At 51.5% G+C, this 16,521-nt stretch overlaps 2 protein-coding genes and 1 pseudogene across 2 annotated transcripts; all 3 read right to left on the bottom strand.

Annotated features, from left to right (window-relative positions):
- Positions 1–4,098: 4,098 nt before the first annotated feature.
- Positions 4,099–5,901, bottom strand: IFNL3 (interferon lambda 3). Its single transcript, XM_050769325.1, has 6 exons — positions 5,719–5,901; positions 5,439–5,620; positions 5,068–5,145; positions 4,657–4,806; positions 4,468–4,551; positions 4,099–4,374 (listed from the first exon to the last, which is right to left on the bottom strand). Exons 1-6 carry the CDS (start codon positions 5,726–5,728, stop codon positions 4,276–4,278), a joined length of 603 nt encoding a protein of 200 aa, XP_050625282.1. The 5' UTR covers positions 5,729–5,901; the 3' UTR covers positions 4,099–4,275.
- Positions 5,902–7,082: 1,181 nt separating this feature from the next.
- On the bottom strand, positions 7,083–9,620 carry LOC126942105 (interferon lambda-4). Its single transcript, XM_050769330.1, has 5 exons — positions 9,196–9,620; positions 8,692–8,763; positions 8,476–8,619; positions 8,158–8,232; positions 7,083–8,005 (listed from the first exon to the last, which is right to left on the bottom strand). Exons 1-5 carry the CDS (start codon positions 9,343–9,345, stop codon positions 7,907–7,909), a joined length of 540 nt encoding a protein of 179 aa, XP_050625287.1. The 5' UTR covers positions 9,346–9,620; the 3' UTR covers positions 7,083–7,906.
- Positions 9,621–15,736: 6,116 nt separating this feature from the next.
- LOC126942133 (methionine-R-sulfoxide reductase B1-like) lies at positions 15,737–16,131 on the bottom strand (annotated as a pseudogene).
- Positions 16,132–16,521: the final 390 nt, after the last annotated feature.

Below are 16,521 nucleotides of genomic sequence, written 5' to 3' on the forward strand. Positions count from 1 at the left end.
AACACAGGGTGAGTGGTCCCCGCTCTGTGTCCTATTGTCACCACTGGAAAACTGGACATGTCTGAGAGCCGAATCCTGCTGTGCAGGTGAGAACGATCTCCAGGGCAGGTCTTCTAACCTGTCAGAAAAATTTCTGGGCCTGTGGATTTGGAAGGGCGGAAAAACCATGTGTATTCTCACTAACCTCTGTCTAAAATTTGGTATTTCCTGAATGTATTAGTTTCTCACACCTGCTGTAACAAATGACCCCGAACTTAGTGGTGTAAAATAACTCACACTTTCCAGGGATGGATAAATGGATGCACAAAATATAGTCTACACATATGATGGATTATGATTCAGCCTTCAAAAGGAAGAAAATTCTGGCCGGGTGCGGTGGCTCCCACCTGTAATTCCAGCACTTTGCAAAGCTGGAGCAGGAGGATCGCTTGAATCCGGGAGTTCCAGATCAGCCTGGGCAGCATACTGAGGCCTCGTCTCTAAAAAAATTTAAAAATTAGCCAGACATGGTGGCACGCACTTGTAGTGCCGGCTACTCAGGAGGCTGAGGCTGCAGGATCACTTGAGCCAAGGAATTTGAGGCTGCAATGAGCCAATTGCACGACAGTACCCTGGCCTGGGGGCAGAGCAAGACCCTGTCTCTAAACTTAAAGACAGAGAGATTGAGTCTGGGCACGGTGGCTCACGCCTATAATCCCAGCACTTTGGGAGGCCAAGGCCAGCGGATCACCTGAGATCAGGAGTTCGAGACCAGCCTGGCTAACATGGTGCAACCCTGTTTCTACTAAAAATACAAAAAATTAGCTGGGCGTGGTGGTGGGCGCCTGTAATCCCAGGTACTTGGGAGGCTGAGGCGGGAGAATCACTTGAACCCAGGAGGTGGAGGTTGCAGCGAGTCGAGATCGCACCACTACACTCCAGCTTGGGCAACAAGAGCGAAACTCCGTCTCAAAAAAAAAAAGAGAGAGAGAGTAAGAGGAAGGAAGGAAGTTTGAAGACATTATGTCAGTGAAATAAGCCAGTCTCAAAAGAACAAATGCTGTATGATTCCCCCTACATGAGGTACCAAGAGGAGTCAAATTCATAGAAACAGACATGTCTAAATATTTGCCAGGGTAGCGGGAGGGGTTAATAGAGAGTTGTGGTTTAATGGATATAGAGATTCAGTTTTGTAAGATGAAGAGAGTTCTGGAGATTGCTTGCAGAATAATATAGCAAACACTACTAGGACCAGGTGAGGTGGCTCACACCTGTAATCCTAGTGCTTTGCGAGGCCAAGGTGGGGACAGATCACTTGAGGTCAGGAGTTTGAGACCAACCTGGCCAACATGGCAAAACCCCATCTTACTAAAAATTGTACAATAATTTAGCCAGGCGTCTGGCTGGCTAATGGCACGCACCTATAGTCTCAGCTACTCAGGAGGCTGAGGTGGGAGGATCACTTGAGCCCAGGAGGTCGAGGCTGCAAAGAGCTATGATCATGCCAGTGCCCTCCAGCCTGGGTGACAGGGCAAGACCCTGTCTCAAAAAAATAAAAATAAAAATAGAATAAATAAATAATAAAATTACACTACTGAACAATGTTTTTTAAAAGGGATAAGATGGCACATTTTATGTGTTTCCCACTATTTAAAAAAATATTTAAATTCCCTGAACAAAAAGAACAAAACAAAACATAGGCACATTTCTATTCCTACAGTTCTGACGGTCAAGGTGAGAGCAGGGCTGGTTCCTTCTGGAAGCTGCAGGGGAGATCTCTTTCCTTGCCTTTCTCAGCTTCTGGGGGTGTCTGGCATCCCTTGACCCCGGTTCCCTTCCTGACATCACTCCAACCTTCTGCTTCTGTGGTCACATCTCCTGCTAATGATGCTGACCCCCTGGCTCCTTCTTAGAAGGACTTTTGTGATGATATTGGGTCCAGGTGGTCAACCCAGGATAACATCCCCATCCAAAACTCTTAACTTACATCTGCAGAGTCCCTCGTGCCGTGGAACATAACATATTCCCAGCTCCAGGGATCAGGAACACTCTGGGGACAGGCTTCCGTCTAGTACAAATCCATTACAAATGCAGGCAACACACCAAAACAGTGTTAGCAGAACTTGTGACTTTGTCACCAAAAGAAATCACAGACATTTCCTATCACGTTATCTTCCAGCAGGCACCTTGAAATATCATTCATGCTCATCTCTGCTTCCAAGTCACAGTGGTTATTAAAGCTGCCACGGGTGATTTTTTACTTAATGCATTAATGAAGAAGCACATGAATTGCTATGTCACAGTGTGAAAAAATATTTTGATCACTGTATTACAATCAGAGTTGGATTCCTTTGTCCTGCACGTGTTCTTTCATTCTGAGAAGGGCCCGTAGGCTTTTCAAGGCTGCCGTCGGGTCCGGTGGGTGAAGATGGTGAGGGAGCCCTGCCCCGGGGACTGTGGAGCACAGAACTGCCAGGAACCAGGGCCCCTGGATGACTGGGTGGGGCCATCCTACCAGGGGGAGCGCTCACCTTGGGAGGAGGAGCTCTTGGAGAATGACACTCTGTGGTTTGTAATCCACGGTCACTGTATTTGGGGGACTCTTTGTTCCAGCAGTTCAGCCAACTGTACTCAGCAGGGATCCCTGATCCAAGTTGTCCTCCTCATTTGTGGGGGCCGATCCAGGGTTAGTGAGACCTCATGTTTGCTTATACGATTCAGGGGCTTCCTGGAAAGAGAATGGGCTGGACCCAGTGGCTCAAGCCTGTAATCCCAGTTCCAGGAGGGGCTGGGGTGGGTGGAGGATGGTGCTGAAGAGAGAGAATCACTCGAGCCCAGGAGTTTGAGGCTGCAGTGAGATGTGATCACACAAGAGACAGAATCTTGCTATGTTGCTCAGGCTGGTCGGGAACTCCTGGCCTCAAGCAATCCTCCCATCTCAGCTTCTGCAAGTAGCTGGGATTATGGACTTGCACCACCATGCCCAGCCAATTCTTTAATTTTTTGCACAGACAGAATCTTGCTATGTTGCCCAGGCTGGTCTGGGCTCATGTAATCCTCCTACCTCAGCCACCCAAAGTGCTGCGATTACAGGCTTGAGCAACCGCATCCAGGCTCTAAATTAATTTTAAAGATGCTTCATTTCACCCAATACATCCAAAGTGCTATCATTTCAACATCTAATGAATATACTAATTTTTTTAATTTTTTTTTTTTTTTTTTTTTTTTTTTTTTTTTTTTTTTTTTGAGACGGAGTCTCGCTCTGTCGCCCAGGCTGGAGTGCAGTGGCCGGATCTCAGCTCACTGCAAGCTCCGCCTCCCGGGTTCACGCCATTCTCCGGCCTCAGCCTCCCGAGTAGCTGGGACTTTTTTTTGTATTTCTTAGTAGAGACGGGGTTTCACCGTGTTAGCCAGGATGGTCTGGATCTCCTGACCTCGTGATCCGCCCATCTCGGCCTCCCAAAGTGCTGGGATTACAGGCTTGAGCCACCGCGCCCGGCCCCAAACTCTTTTAAACATTACAAATACTTAAAATACCAAATAGCCCAGATGATTTTTTTTTTTTTTTTTTTTGAGATGGAGTCTTGCTCTGTCGCCCAGGCTGAAGTGCAGTGGCCGGATCTCAGCTCACTGCAAGCTCCGCCTCCCGGGTTCACGCCATTCTCCGGCCTCAGCCTCCCGAGTAGCTGGGACTACAGGCGCCCGCCACCTCGCCCGGCTAGTTTTTTGTATTTCTTAATAGAGACGGGGTTTCACCGTGTTAGCCAGGATGGTTTCGATTTCCTGACCTCGTGATCCGCCCGTCTCGGCCTCCCAAAGTGCTGGGATTACAGGCTTGAGCCACCGCGCCCGGCCGAATATACAAATTATAATTAAGCTGTTTTACATTTTTTTCCCACAGTAAATCTTCAAATTCTGGGGTATGTATTACACTCACTGACAAATGAGGTTGCACCACTTGCATTCCAGGTACTCGATGGTGACATGGGGCCTGGGGACCCCAGTGGCCAGCACAGCCTCAACGAACCTGCTGTTCTAGACACTACTTTTAGGGTAATTTGTTATGGCAGCAACACAAAGGAAATACACACCAACACACACACAGTCCCACGTCATGGGTGTCTTTTCCTCATTGTTTATTTCAACAAGGGTTATAAAAAGTAGAAAAATAAACATTTGCCTCGAGGTGACTTGGGTTTACACACACAAATACATAAATAGCGATTGGGTGGCAATAAATTAAGACAAGCGGTTAATTTATAAATAAAATCTCAGATTGCATGACTGGTGGGAGAGTCAAACACACAGGTCCCCACTGGCGACACATTTCAGGTCCCGCGTGAGGAGGCGGAAGAGGTTGAAGGTGACAGAGGCCTCGAGGCAGCCAGGGGACTCCTGTAGGGAGAAGGGGATGGGTCAGGGGCTGTCCAGGGCCTGGACTCCTAGTGGCTCCCCAGACCCCAGTCCCTCTCTTCCCAGCTCACTCACCTTTTTTGGGGCCTCCTGGAGCCGGTGTAGCCAGTGGTGGAGGCGGCCCTGGGGCCTGGGCCCTGCCGTCGGCTGAGGCTGGATCTGTGGGCAGTGGAGAGTTGTGTGTGAGGCAGGGCCTGGGCGGCCACAGGGGAAGGACGCTGCTCAGAGCCCACAGACCTGGGTGCCCGGGCCCCGAGGACTCACACAGGCCCGGAGCTGGGAGAGGATGTGGTGCAGGGTATGAAGGGGCTGGTCCAAGACATCCACCAGGGCCGAGTCAGCGTCAGCGGCGGCCTCCAGAACCTTCAGTGTCAGGGCCAGCTCAGCCTCCAAAGCCACGGGGCGCTCCCTCACCTGAGGAGAGGTGAGAAAGAACAGGTGAGGGGGCAGGTGAGGGGAACAGGTGGGGGGAGGAGGATAGAGAGGAACAAGTGAAGGTGACAGGCACAGGGGAGAGGGCACAGCCAATGTGGTCAGGTGGGTACAGAGGGAAGGGGGAGCAGGTGTGGGGAGAGGAGCGAGAGAGACAAGGGAGAAGGAGAAGGTGAAGGGGCCACTACAGAGCCAGGTGAGCGGGGTCAGGAGGGCAGGCGTGGGCCTGACTCCCCCTCTCACCTGCAGCTGCCTCAGGTCCCAGGTCCTGGGGAAGAGGCGGGAGCGGCACCTGCAGTCCTTCAGCAGAAGCGACTCTTCCTAGACAGCAAAGGCACAGGTTAGCCCCAGCAGGAGGGTTGGAGGTTAGACCACTCTGATGGGATTGGAGGATGGCTGACAACAGGATAGGGGAGGTTAACTGCTGGGATGATGGTAGAGGATCCTCTTCTACAGGAAAACATGAGTCAGTCCCTGCAGTAGGAGCATGAGATAGCCCACTGCAGGGAGGGTGGAGGCTAGCCCAGTGAAGGAAGCTGGGACTAGGAAAGCATGGTGACCCTTGGAGTGGGGGTGGAGGCTAGCCCATGGCAGGAGGGCAGGGGGAGACTCACTAAGGCATCTTTGGCCCTTTTAAAGGCCTGCAGCTCCTGTGGAGACAGGGACTTGAACTGGGCTATGTGGCAGCCCCTTGCATCCGGGAGAGCCCCGGGGAGCCTGGCGACAGGAACTGCTCCAGTCACGGTCAGCACTGCGGCCATCAGCACCAGCACTGGCATGCAGCCCCCGGTCATGTCTGTGTCACAGAGAGAAAGGGAGCTGAGGGGATGGCGAGGCTGCCCCCTGAGGGCAGGGGCTGCAGGAGCTGAGCACGGACAGAGATGTGGGACTCACCTAGTTTCATTCCTGATCTCTGGTCTTTGTCAGCAGAAGAAACACTCTGAGGCTGTCACCCGGGGTCCGTTTGGGTCTTGTTTGGAGTCTCTGTTCTTTTCCGTCCCCTCTTCTGGATCTCAGGCTGTGTCCTGGCCTCGACTCTTTCTGTCAGTTTTGAGCTCTGTCTGAGATGTAACTCCTGCCTGAGCTCCATGGGGCGGCTTTTATCCCTGACAGAAGGGCAGTCCCAGCTGATGTGGGAAAAGTGAAAACACCACCTCAGGTAAGACACCGGCCACCAGGGGAGCCCCAGGCTGGGAAAGCCCAGAGCAGGGCAGGGCCAGTGAGCCAGGTGAGCAGCTGGAGGGAAAGAGAAACTGATGGAGACTCAGGGATTACCTACAGGAAGGTGTGTTCCCAAGAGGATTCCACCTGCTCTGCTTTTGTTGTTGTTGTTGTAGTTTAAGATAGGGTCTCACTCTGTCACTGGAGTGCAATGGCGTGATCATAGCTCACTGCAGCCTCAAACTCCTGGGCTCAAGCAATCCTCCTCATCCAGCCTATTAAAGTGCTGAGATTACAGGCCTGAGCCACCACGCCTGGCATTGGGCGCATGCGCGCGCGTGTGTGTGTGTGTGTGTGTATGTGTGTGTGTGTGTATATATATTTTTATATATTTGTGTATATATATTTATATTTTAATATATTTATATATATATATATATATATATATATATATTTTTTTTTTAACAGGATGTTGTTTGATCACCCAGGCTGTAGTGCAGTGCAAAATCTTGGCTAACTGCAACCTCCGCCTCCTGGGTTCAAGCGATTCTCCTGCCTCAGCCTCCCAAGTAGCTGAGATTACAGATTTGTGCCAACATTTCCAGCTAATTTTTATGTTTAGTAGAGATGGCGTTTCACCATGTTGGCAAGGCTGGTCTCGAATTCCTGATGTCAAGTGATCTCTCTGTCTATGCCTCCCAAATTGCTGGGATTTCAGTGGTAAGCCACCACACCCAGACGCCAATATTTCTTAATTGCCAGGCAAGGAAGGACTCAGGAATATGAGGCGCTGCTCAAGAATTGAGGTGTGATGAAGGACTTGAAGGACACCACATGGGTGCTGTTTTTCTTAGGGACGTTCAGGCAGTGGTCAAGAGCATGGGTCTTGGAGCTGAAGGGTCTGGGGTTCAAACCTGGTTCTGACCCTCACTAGCTGTGTGACCTTGGCAAGGAGGGGTGCTTTCAGCAACACAGAGTGCTAATGCACAGATTTGGAGAAAAAATTAACAACACAACTGCTTGTGTATTTATACGAGTGATTATTTAATGGAATCCACTCATTAAGGCCATACCAGGACTTGAGCTGGAGAGTTTAAAACGTGATCTCAATGTACACTACTCCTCCACAAGGCAAGTATACTAACCCATCCTACAGGTGAGGAAATACAGGCTCAGAAAAGTAATTTGCCCTGAATTACACTGTAATTAACTGGCAGGGTCAGAACTGAAACTCAGGCCACCTGAGTCCCTGGCTCAGCCTCTTTTTTTGCAGTAAGGCGCACCTCACAATCATCACACGGAAAACAACCAATGCAATCAAAACGCTCTTTAATAACTGCCAATAAATTTAAACCAGGAGACAGAATAGCAAATACACAGGAATTTCACAAATACAAACAACATACGTTAGGGAATCCAAAGAACCACAGCCAGTTAAGGACTCTTGGGCCTTTCACAACCAAATCCCTCATGGATTGGTGTCCCTTAGATGCCTGATCCAAGAGTCACGGATTCACAGAATCTCAAAGCTGGCTGTGGGGCTACAAATCCGGGGTTAGGACCTGGTGTTGGGGGTGTCCTGGTAACCACACAAGGAGGAACTGGTCCCTGTTGCTTGGGGGTCAGCGACGGTTTCCAGAGCTCAAGTCTCTTTCTGTCATAGCAACCCTTGGAGGGCCGTACAATATACTCCGAGGAAATATCGCTGCTTCCTGAAGAACTGCACTCTCTTCCCTCTAGAAGGACCCACTCATCTTGTATCTTGAGACAGTGGATCCAAGTCAGGCCCAAAGCTGCAAAGAAGTTCTCGTGCCTCAGCACCCATTGGCTGAGAGCCTTGTCTGGTCACTCCAATGGGCGACAGGAGCCGCTTTCGGCAGCCAATGGCGTGGAGGTTTAGGTGGTGCCGGAGGGGGCGGGGTCAGAGGCAAGGCCCGGAGTGCGCAACCAGTCGGAGCTCCCACGTGAGCAGGCGCAGGAGGTTGAAGATCACGCTGACTTCGCGACACCGAGGCGAGTCCTAGAGCCCAGGAGGGAGCGCAGCGGGGCTAAGCCTGGCTCTTCCCTCCCGAGAAGCCCCCACTAGTCCCGCTCTCCCAGCCTCAGTCCCGTCCTTGTCAGCCTCGCCTGGTCCTCCCTGCAGGCTAACCCTGTATTGCCTGCTGCACTCACAGCTCTCCGCGGTTTGTGACGCCTCCTCGGGGCCCCGGGGACCTTCCTGGACGAGCCTGGTCGTGACAGCTCGAGCTGGAGGTGGGACATGAGGCAAATGGAGAAGGCGAAGGACGAAGCCCCCCTCTGCATCTGCCCGTGACCCTCCCAGCCGCAGACCCGAGCCCGGATTTGAGGACACCCAGAGGACCCGAATCGGGTCTGGATCGGTTTTTCCGCTATGCGGGACAGATTCGCACAGCGCTGGGACTCGCCGTGGGCCTGAGGATGCAGAGAAGCTGGCGAGGGCGAGGGGCGGCGGGCGCGGTCGTCACTCACGCAGGCCGCCACGTCCTTCCCCGCGGCCGCCAGCAGCTCCAGGATCGGGCCGGCGCCAGGGAGCAGCTCCGGGCGGTGCAGGCCGCTGAGCACGGCCTGGGCGTCCGCGATGCCCCGGGCCACGTGGCGGAGCTGAGCGCAGGACTGCGGGGACCAGAGGGCGTTAGAGGGGGCCGCGCCCGGTCCATGCCTTCCCCGCCCGCTCCCGGGCCTCACCGACGGCCGCGGAGGATCCCTCCTGGGGCGGAAGGAGCAGTTGCGCGGCTCCCATCTCAGCGCCTCTTCCTCCTGCGGGATAAGCGGCGCTTTTCGCGTATCCTGGGCCCCCTCGCCAGGGCCCCTAACCTCTGCACAGTCTGAGATTCCTGGACGTGGATGGGTACTGGCAGCGTACGGTCGTGCCTGTCGTATACTGAACCAGGGAGCTCCTCGAAGGCGTGAACCCGGGTTGAATTGCACCCCGCGCTCCTCCAGGAAAGCTCTGCGCCCTGACCTGGAGCCGAGTCCGCCCGTCAGGGCGCCCTTCTGTGACTGACCCTAAGCCTGCGTTCGCGCTGACAACGGGGACTGCGGGGGTCTCGTGGTGGGAATTGCGGGCGCTGGCATACGAGAGGCGCCTGCTAGGCGCTAGGACGCAGGACCCCTGGGGACAGGGACGGGTGTATGGGAACCCGGTGGGGCCAGAGTCCCAGGGGGCGCAGGGGCTGGGCGGTGACTTACGTAGTGGTCCCTCAGCGCCTTGGCCGCCGCCAGCGTCCGGGGCTCCAGCGAGCGGTAGTGCGAGAGCAGGCAGCGCCGGGGGGCCGCTGTGACCACCGTGCACAGGACCCACAGCCCGGCGGCCACCGCGGCCCAGACACTCGGCCGCATCTCTGCTTCTGCAGCAGGCGAGAGACGTCAGGGAAGCCAAAGAGAGGGTCCCGCGCGTCCAGACCCCTGCCTTGGGTTAGGCTCGCAGGGGAGGCGATGCTCGGAGCCTGAAGGCGCAGCACACACAGGGGGAGAGAGCGGGAGCCGGTCCCCTCCTCGCCTTGGCCTCTGCCCTCACTCCTCTCTGCAGTGCACCGTCTGCGCCTCGTGCTGCAGCAGGTGCTGCCGTCCACTATGCCCTGGGAGGTGTCCAGAGCAGTCTCCACTTGGGCAACAGTGCCTCGATGGTCCATGCTGGCTTTTATGTGCAGGGCTGAGAATGGGGTTTGCAGCCGGACTTTCCTGTCCAGGGCAAGCTTTTCCAACATCAGAGCTGGCCCCAGGCCTCTGGGATCCCAGTCGGGTGTGAGGACTTCAACCCAAGGTTGGCCTGTGCCCGGGATGGCTACCCTCCAACACTCGGTTTCCAAATTGTCTCTGTCCCTGTTTCTACTGTCTGTTTCCTTTTTCTTTGCTTCACCCTGGTTGTCCTTATCTTCGTTCTGCAATCACAACCAGCCCTTGTGTAGTGTTGACTATACATCAGGCCCTCTTCTATGTAATTGACACAGACATATCATCTCATTTTTGTACCAGGGCAGCCCTGGAGGTGTAGCTGAGAAAGAGAACGCTTATTTTATTTATTTTATTTTAGAGATAGGGTCTTGCTTTGTTGCCCAGGCTGTAGTAGTGGTGCAGTCACAGCTCACTGCAGCCTCAACCTCCCAGGCTGGAGCAATCCTCCACCTCATTCTCCAAAGTAGCTAGGACTACCGGTGGGCGCCACCACCATTTTTTGTAGAAACCTGGTTTCACCATGTTGCCCAGGCTGGTCTCTAACTCCTGAGCTCAAGCCATCTGCCTGCCTCAGCCTCTCAAAATGCTTGGATTGCACCTGGCCTGCAGGTGTAATCCTGGGTTGCACCTGGCCTCATTATTTTCTTAAACCGTTTTTTTTCTAGTCTCTTTATCTATAGGTGCATTGCTTAAAAGAACTGCAGATGGCCAAAAAGGCCACAGGATCTTCAGAATGTTTCCTTTGCTTATTACTGGAGGAAGATAAGGCTGAGGCAAAACAAGTGCAAACCAGACACAGTGACCCATGGTTACCTTTAGATCATTAATATATAATTATCATGCTAAACTCCCTACCCATGGAGGAAAATATGCTCACCATTTGCTGAACATACATCATATGAAGAGGCATGCTTATGATCCGACCTGCGTCTGGAGTTGCTTCCTGCACAAGCTTACATACCATCCCACCCCATAGCTAACTCCTTAAAATTTCCCAGCTCCCTACCGCTGGGCGATAAGGTGTTTGTTTGTTTGTTTGTTTGTTTTGAGATGGAGTTTTACTCTTGTTGCCCAAGCTGGAGAGCAGTGGCACAATCTCGGCTCACTGCAACCTCCACCTCCCGGGTTCAAGGGATTCTCCTGTCTCAGCCTCCTGTGTAGCTGGGATTACAGGCACCTGCCACCACGCCTTGTTAGTTTTTTGTAGTTTTAGCAGAGATGGGGTTTCACCATGTTGGCCAGGCTGGCCTCAAACTCCTGACTTCAGGTGATCCGCCCACCTTGACCTCCCAAAGTGATGTGAGTACAGGCATGAGCGCACCCAGGGATAAGGTGTCTTTAGAGTAAGAGTTCTCTCCTTCCCCATCCTAGCCAGGAATAAAATCTATTTGCCTTTTTGTTTCCAGCCGGGTGTTCTTTCTTTGCAACCAATGCAGAGCAAGGAAACAACTCCGTTTACAGGTGACAGTTTCATTGTCAAAAATGACACAAAACTGGGCACGGTGGCTCAGGCCTGTAATCCCAGTACTTTGGGAGGCTAAGGAAGGAGGATTGCTTGAGCCCAGGAGTTTGAGACCGGCCTGGGCAACATAGTGAGACCCTGTCTCTAAAAAAGGGATTTAAAAATTCCCTGGGCATGGTGGTGTTACTGGAAAAGGGTCCCAATCCAGACCCCAAGAGAGGGTTCTTAGATCTTGTGCAAGAAAGAATTTGGGGCGAGTCCACAGTGCAAAGCAAAAGCAAGTTTACTTTAAAAAGTAAAGTGGTGCCTGGGTGCAGTGGCTCACACCTGTAATCCCAGCACTTTGGGAGGTCAACACAGGTGAATCACTTGAGGTCAGGAGTTCAATACCAGCCTGACCAACATGGCAAAACTCTGTCTCTACTAGAAATTCAAAAAAATTAGCCAGGTGTGGTGGTGCACACCTGTAGTTCCAGCTACTCGGAAGGCTGAGGCAGGAGAATTGCTTGAACCCAGGAGGCGGAGGTTGCAGTGAGCCAAGATGGCAATGCCACTGCACTCCAGCCTGGGCAACAGAGTGAGGAAAAAAAAGCAAAGTGGTGAAGGAATAGTTACTCCATAGACAAAGTAGGGTGTTCCTGAAAGTAAGAGGAATGGGCCCACCCTAGGTACAATGCTTGTTTATATGTTGAATAACAAAAAATATCATGGGGCGATGTGCTCTGCTGCAAGGGTTGATGATAAAGGATTAAATTTCTTAATTACCATATTTTGCAAGAACCGATATTACTATCTTTAAAGCAAAATGAGGAATGCTTCTGTTCTTAAGATAACGGGATTTCAGGACATTCCTGAGTCTGGGTCTGTTTAGTAAACGTTATCAATCTGTTCCCTTAACAGTAAACATCTAGAGGCTGGGAAAGCCTAACTTCCTGGAAATGCAGCTCAGCAGGTCCCAGCCTCATGTTTCCTAGCCCTCACTCAAGATGGAGTCGCTCTGGTTCAAATGCCTCTGACAGTGGCATGCACCTGTAGTCCCAGCTACTCATGCAGCTGAGATGAAAGGATCTCTTGAGTCTGGGAGGTTGAGGCTGCAGTGAGCTATGACTGTGCCACCATACTCCAGCCTGGGCAACAGAGTAAGAGACTGTCTCAAAAAAAAAAAAAAAAAAAAAAGACACAAGCCAGGCACAGTTGCTCATGCCTGTAATCCCAGCACTTTGGGATGCCGAGGCGGGCAGATCACCTGAGGTTGGGAGTTCGAGACCAGCCTGACCAACATGGAGAAATCCCATCTCTATTAAAAATACAAAATTAGCCAGGCATGATGGTGCATGCCTGTAATCCCAGCTACTCGGGAGGCTGAGGCAGGAGACTCACTTGAACCTGGGAGGCAGAGGTTGCAGTGAGCCGAGATCGTACCATCGCACTCCAGCCTGGGCAACAAGAGTGAAACGCCATCTCAAAAAATAAAAAAGACACAAAAGGGAGGTTCTATTACCTTATTTTACAGCTGGAACACTGAGGCCCAGTAAAGTAAAGGAACTGTTCCAAGATACACAGCTAATAAATGGCAGAGGTGGGGTTTGAACCCACACACTGCCCAGTTTCAAAGCTTGTTCTCTATGCCATAACTGCCCTTACTTATCTTTTTCAGCGTATCCCCCTCTCTCTCTCTCTCTCTCTCTCTCTCTCTCTCCCTCTCTCTCTCCCTCCCTCTCTCTCTCTCTCTCTCTCTCTCTCTCTCTCTCTCTCTCTCTCTCTCTCTCTCTCTCTCTCTCTCTCTCTCTCTCTCTCTCTCTCTTCCTGTCTGTCTCTGGCTTTGTGTGACTCCATCTTTCTTATTCATTTTTTCCAACAAGCATCCTGACCCGGGTCTCTCTGTCTGTCTCAATCAATCTCTTTTTGTTAGTTTAAACATAAAATCTACTTTTTCTGATAAAATTAGCCATGCATGTTCAGTGGATAAAGCTTGAAAAATACACAAAAGCATAAAAGAGAAAAAGCATCACCTATAACTTCACCATCCTCCTCTTATCCCTCATCCCACTTCTGGAACAATTCGTCCCAATACATAGGAATTTTCCATGTGTTTATTTGTGCATATGTTTTCTGACTGTCAAAGTAACACTTGTTCCTTGTAAAAAGATTCCATCAATACAAAACATACAACTTGGAGAGTTAAAGTAAGTCTTATATTTCACCTCCTGGAGGTAAATATTTTTTAACAATTTGTCACTGTTCCTCCTTTTGTTTTCCTTTCTGTGAGCAATTTCACCCAAATTGGAACCATGCTGTATACAGTTTGGTAGCTAGCTTTTTATGTCTTACCATTATCTCTCATTTGCATTCTCCCACATCTTTAATTATAGTGTATCAGTTAGGGCCCAGCAGGAAACAGATGGGCCCGTCAATTTAGGATAATTTGAGGTGGGGTTGATACCAGAAGCCTTTATAAAGCGATTGGATAGTAAAGGCAAATGACAAGAGCTAGTGCAAGCTCCTGGGGCCAGCACAGGTGAGGGGCCTCATTCACAGGCCTGAAGGAAGGGGAGAGGGTTGAGGGTGTGCATGTGGTTGCCTGACTTGGGGAGGAGAGAGTAACTTAGATTGACGGAGGAAACAGACGAATAGTGGTGGCCCAGCGCAGGGAGGAACCCTGGTGAACAAACACCTGACCTCCTCTCCCCTCTACCTGGGGCCCAGAGTAAGGTGGAGAAGCAGGGACAGTAGATAAGGAGGGGCAAACGGAAGACATCCCCCACCCCCACACCACTATTAGAGCTTCCATTCCAGCAGGACCATTTAATAACCAGTCCCCGATTGGTAGGGTGGTAGGTTTTTCATTCCCTCAACAGTGTCTTTTGCAGAACAGAGGTTGTGTTTTGTTTTTGTTTTTTTGGACATGGTCTCACTCTGTAGCCCGAGCTGGAGCATAGTAGTGGCACAATTGCTGCTCACTGCAGCCTCCATCTCCCAGGCTCAAGCCATCCTCCCACCCCAGCCTCCCAAGTAGCTGGGACACCAGCTACCTGTAGTAGGCGCGTGCCACCAGGCCCGGCTAATTTTCTTTTTCTCCCCAGAGATGCAGTCTCACTTTGTTGGCCAGGCTGGTATGTTTCCATTCCAACATGCTTGAAATGACAAAATTAGAGAAATGGAGAGTGGATTAGTGGTTGCCAGAGGTTAAGGAAGGGGTCAGATGGGAGAAGAGTGGACATGGCTATTGAAAGGGCAACACAAGGGATCTTGGAGTATGGAGTGTTTTGTATCTTGTCTGTATCAATGTGATATGGTTAGGCTTTGGGTGCCCACCTAAATCTCTCTTGAATTGTAATCCCCAGGTGTTGAGGGAGAGACCTGGTGGGAAGTGATTGGATCTGATCGTGCGGGTGGTTCCCCCATGCTATTCTTGTGATAGTGAGTGAGTTCTCACAAGATCCGATGGTGTTTTTAGTATTTGGAAGTTCCTCCTTTCACTGTCTCTCTCTCCTGCCACAATGTAAGAGGTGCCTGCTTTCCCTTCCGTCATCATTGTAAATTTCCTGAGGCCTCCCCAACCATGCAGAACTTCGAGTCAATTAAACCTCTTTCCTTTACAAATTACCCAGTCTCATGTAGCATCTTTATAGCAGTATGAGAAGGGACTAATACACAATGTCAATATTCTGTATGTGATATAGTACCATGATTTTTGCAAGATGTTACCATTAGGGGAAACTGGGTAAAGGGTACACAGCATCTCTTTGCATTTTTTTTTTTTTTTTTTTTTTTTTTGCACATTTCATTTGTTTATTGATTTTCGCCTGATTACTCCAGAAAGTAATTACTTAAGATGCTTAAGATAGGCAGGGGGTTGATTTCAGCATCGCCCACCTTCCTCTATGGGAAGACCTCCGAATATGTACAGTAAGACACAGTTACATCTTGGGGACCTCTCTGCAGGTGAACTGCAGGCCCCCAGCCCTATGCTGGGTAATGAGGTGACTGTCACTTTCCTAAGCCCGAGTGAGCCAAGCTACTTCTGCACAGGTTGTGAAACAGGGTTAGGTTTCTCCCCTCTTGCACAAGAGGGTCTGTCCCATCAGCCTGCTTTCCTGGTGGGTCACGACCATCATCACCTGGCTGGCTTGGACACAGCGGATCATGTGGCGACCAGAGCCGGGGCAGCTGTCAGGGGCAGCCTCCATTTCCATTCTGTCTCGTAAGCAGCCTGGGAGATGTGGGCCTAAGCTTTGGTGAGGATGAGAGTCTGTCTTGGAATTGGGCCCCACAGGGGTGAGTCCAGAGGCAGGACCAGGAAGAAAAGGTCGAAGGTTGGGGCGTAACATCATTCAAAGACCAACTGCACCCAGACCACACCCCTGAGATGCCTTATCGAGTGAGCAGGAGGCTGAGTCAGCTGACAGTGTGGCCGCACAGCCCAGGAACCAGAAGGCAGGAACCATCAGCAAGAGTGACTTTTCCAAGAAACAAGATCTTGTTCAGAGCTGGGGCCTTGGGAGCCTTCTTGATGTTTCAGCCATTGTGCCCTGCCTTCCTGTCTCAGTGTCCAGGGCTCTGATTCCGTGGTAGAATGGCCAGCGTGTGGCCTTAGTGCCGTGGCCATCTGGGGTGGATGTGGGCTGCCCGCCTAGTGCCCCTTGGAAGCAGAAGTTTCTTTGCCTTTAGGGACAAACTTCAGCGAGCTGCTGAATATTCATTCAGAATCGGCACTGCTACAGCTTGGGGCCACGGTTCAGGGACTCGTGGCTCGATGCATTGCCACACTTGCCACAGGACACCTTCAAGACTTCAGGACGATTACGCTCTGGGCGCTTGGCCACGCTGTCAGAGTGGATGGTCTTGGTGAACGCCGGTCAGGGGAATGAGTATGCGCACTTTGAGCGGCCGGGGAACAGCTCATAGCCACACTTGGCACAGATATAGTCGCCTGGCTCAAAGTGATTCTGGAAAACCTCGCCCCTGAAGAAGCTGCAGAACAACATGGCACTGCCAGGACCACCGTGCACTTGCCCCTCCAACAGACCCAAGGCCGCCGACCCCATGACCGCTGGGACCCGCGCCCACCTCCCCACGCCTCCCAAGAACCAATCTCTTTGTATTATTTCTTTTTTTTTTTTTTTTTGAGACGGAGTCTCGCTATGTCGCCCAGGGTGGAGTGCAGTGGCCGGATCTCAGCTCACTGCAAGCTCCGCCTCCCGGGTTCACGCCATTCTCCTGCCTCAGCCTCCCGAGTAGCCGGGACTACAGGCGCCCACCACCTCGCCTGGCTAGTTTTTTGTATTTTTTAGTAGAGACGGGGTTTCACCGTGTTAGCCAGGATGGTCTCGAACTCCTGACCTCGTGATCCGCCCGTCTCGGCCTCCCAAAGTGCT

Source organism: Macaca thibetana, chromosome 19 (assembly GCF_024542745.1).
Source record: "Macaca thibetana thibetana isolate TM-01 chromosome 19, ASM2454274v1, whole genome shotgun sequence".
In the NCBI taxonomy this organism is placed as follows: domain Eukaryota; kingdom Metazoa; phylum Chordata; class Mammalia; order Primates; family Cercopithecidae; genus Macaca; species Macaca thibetana.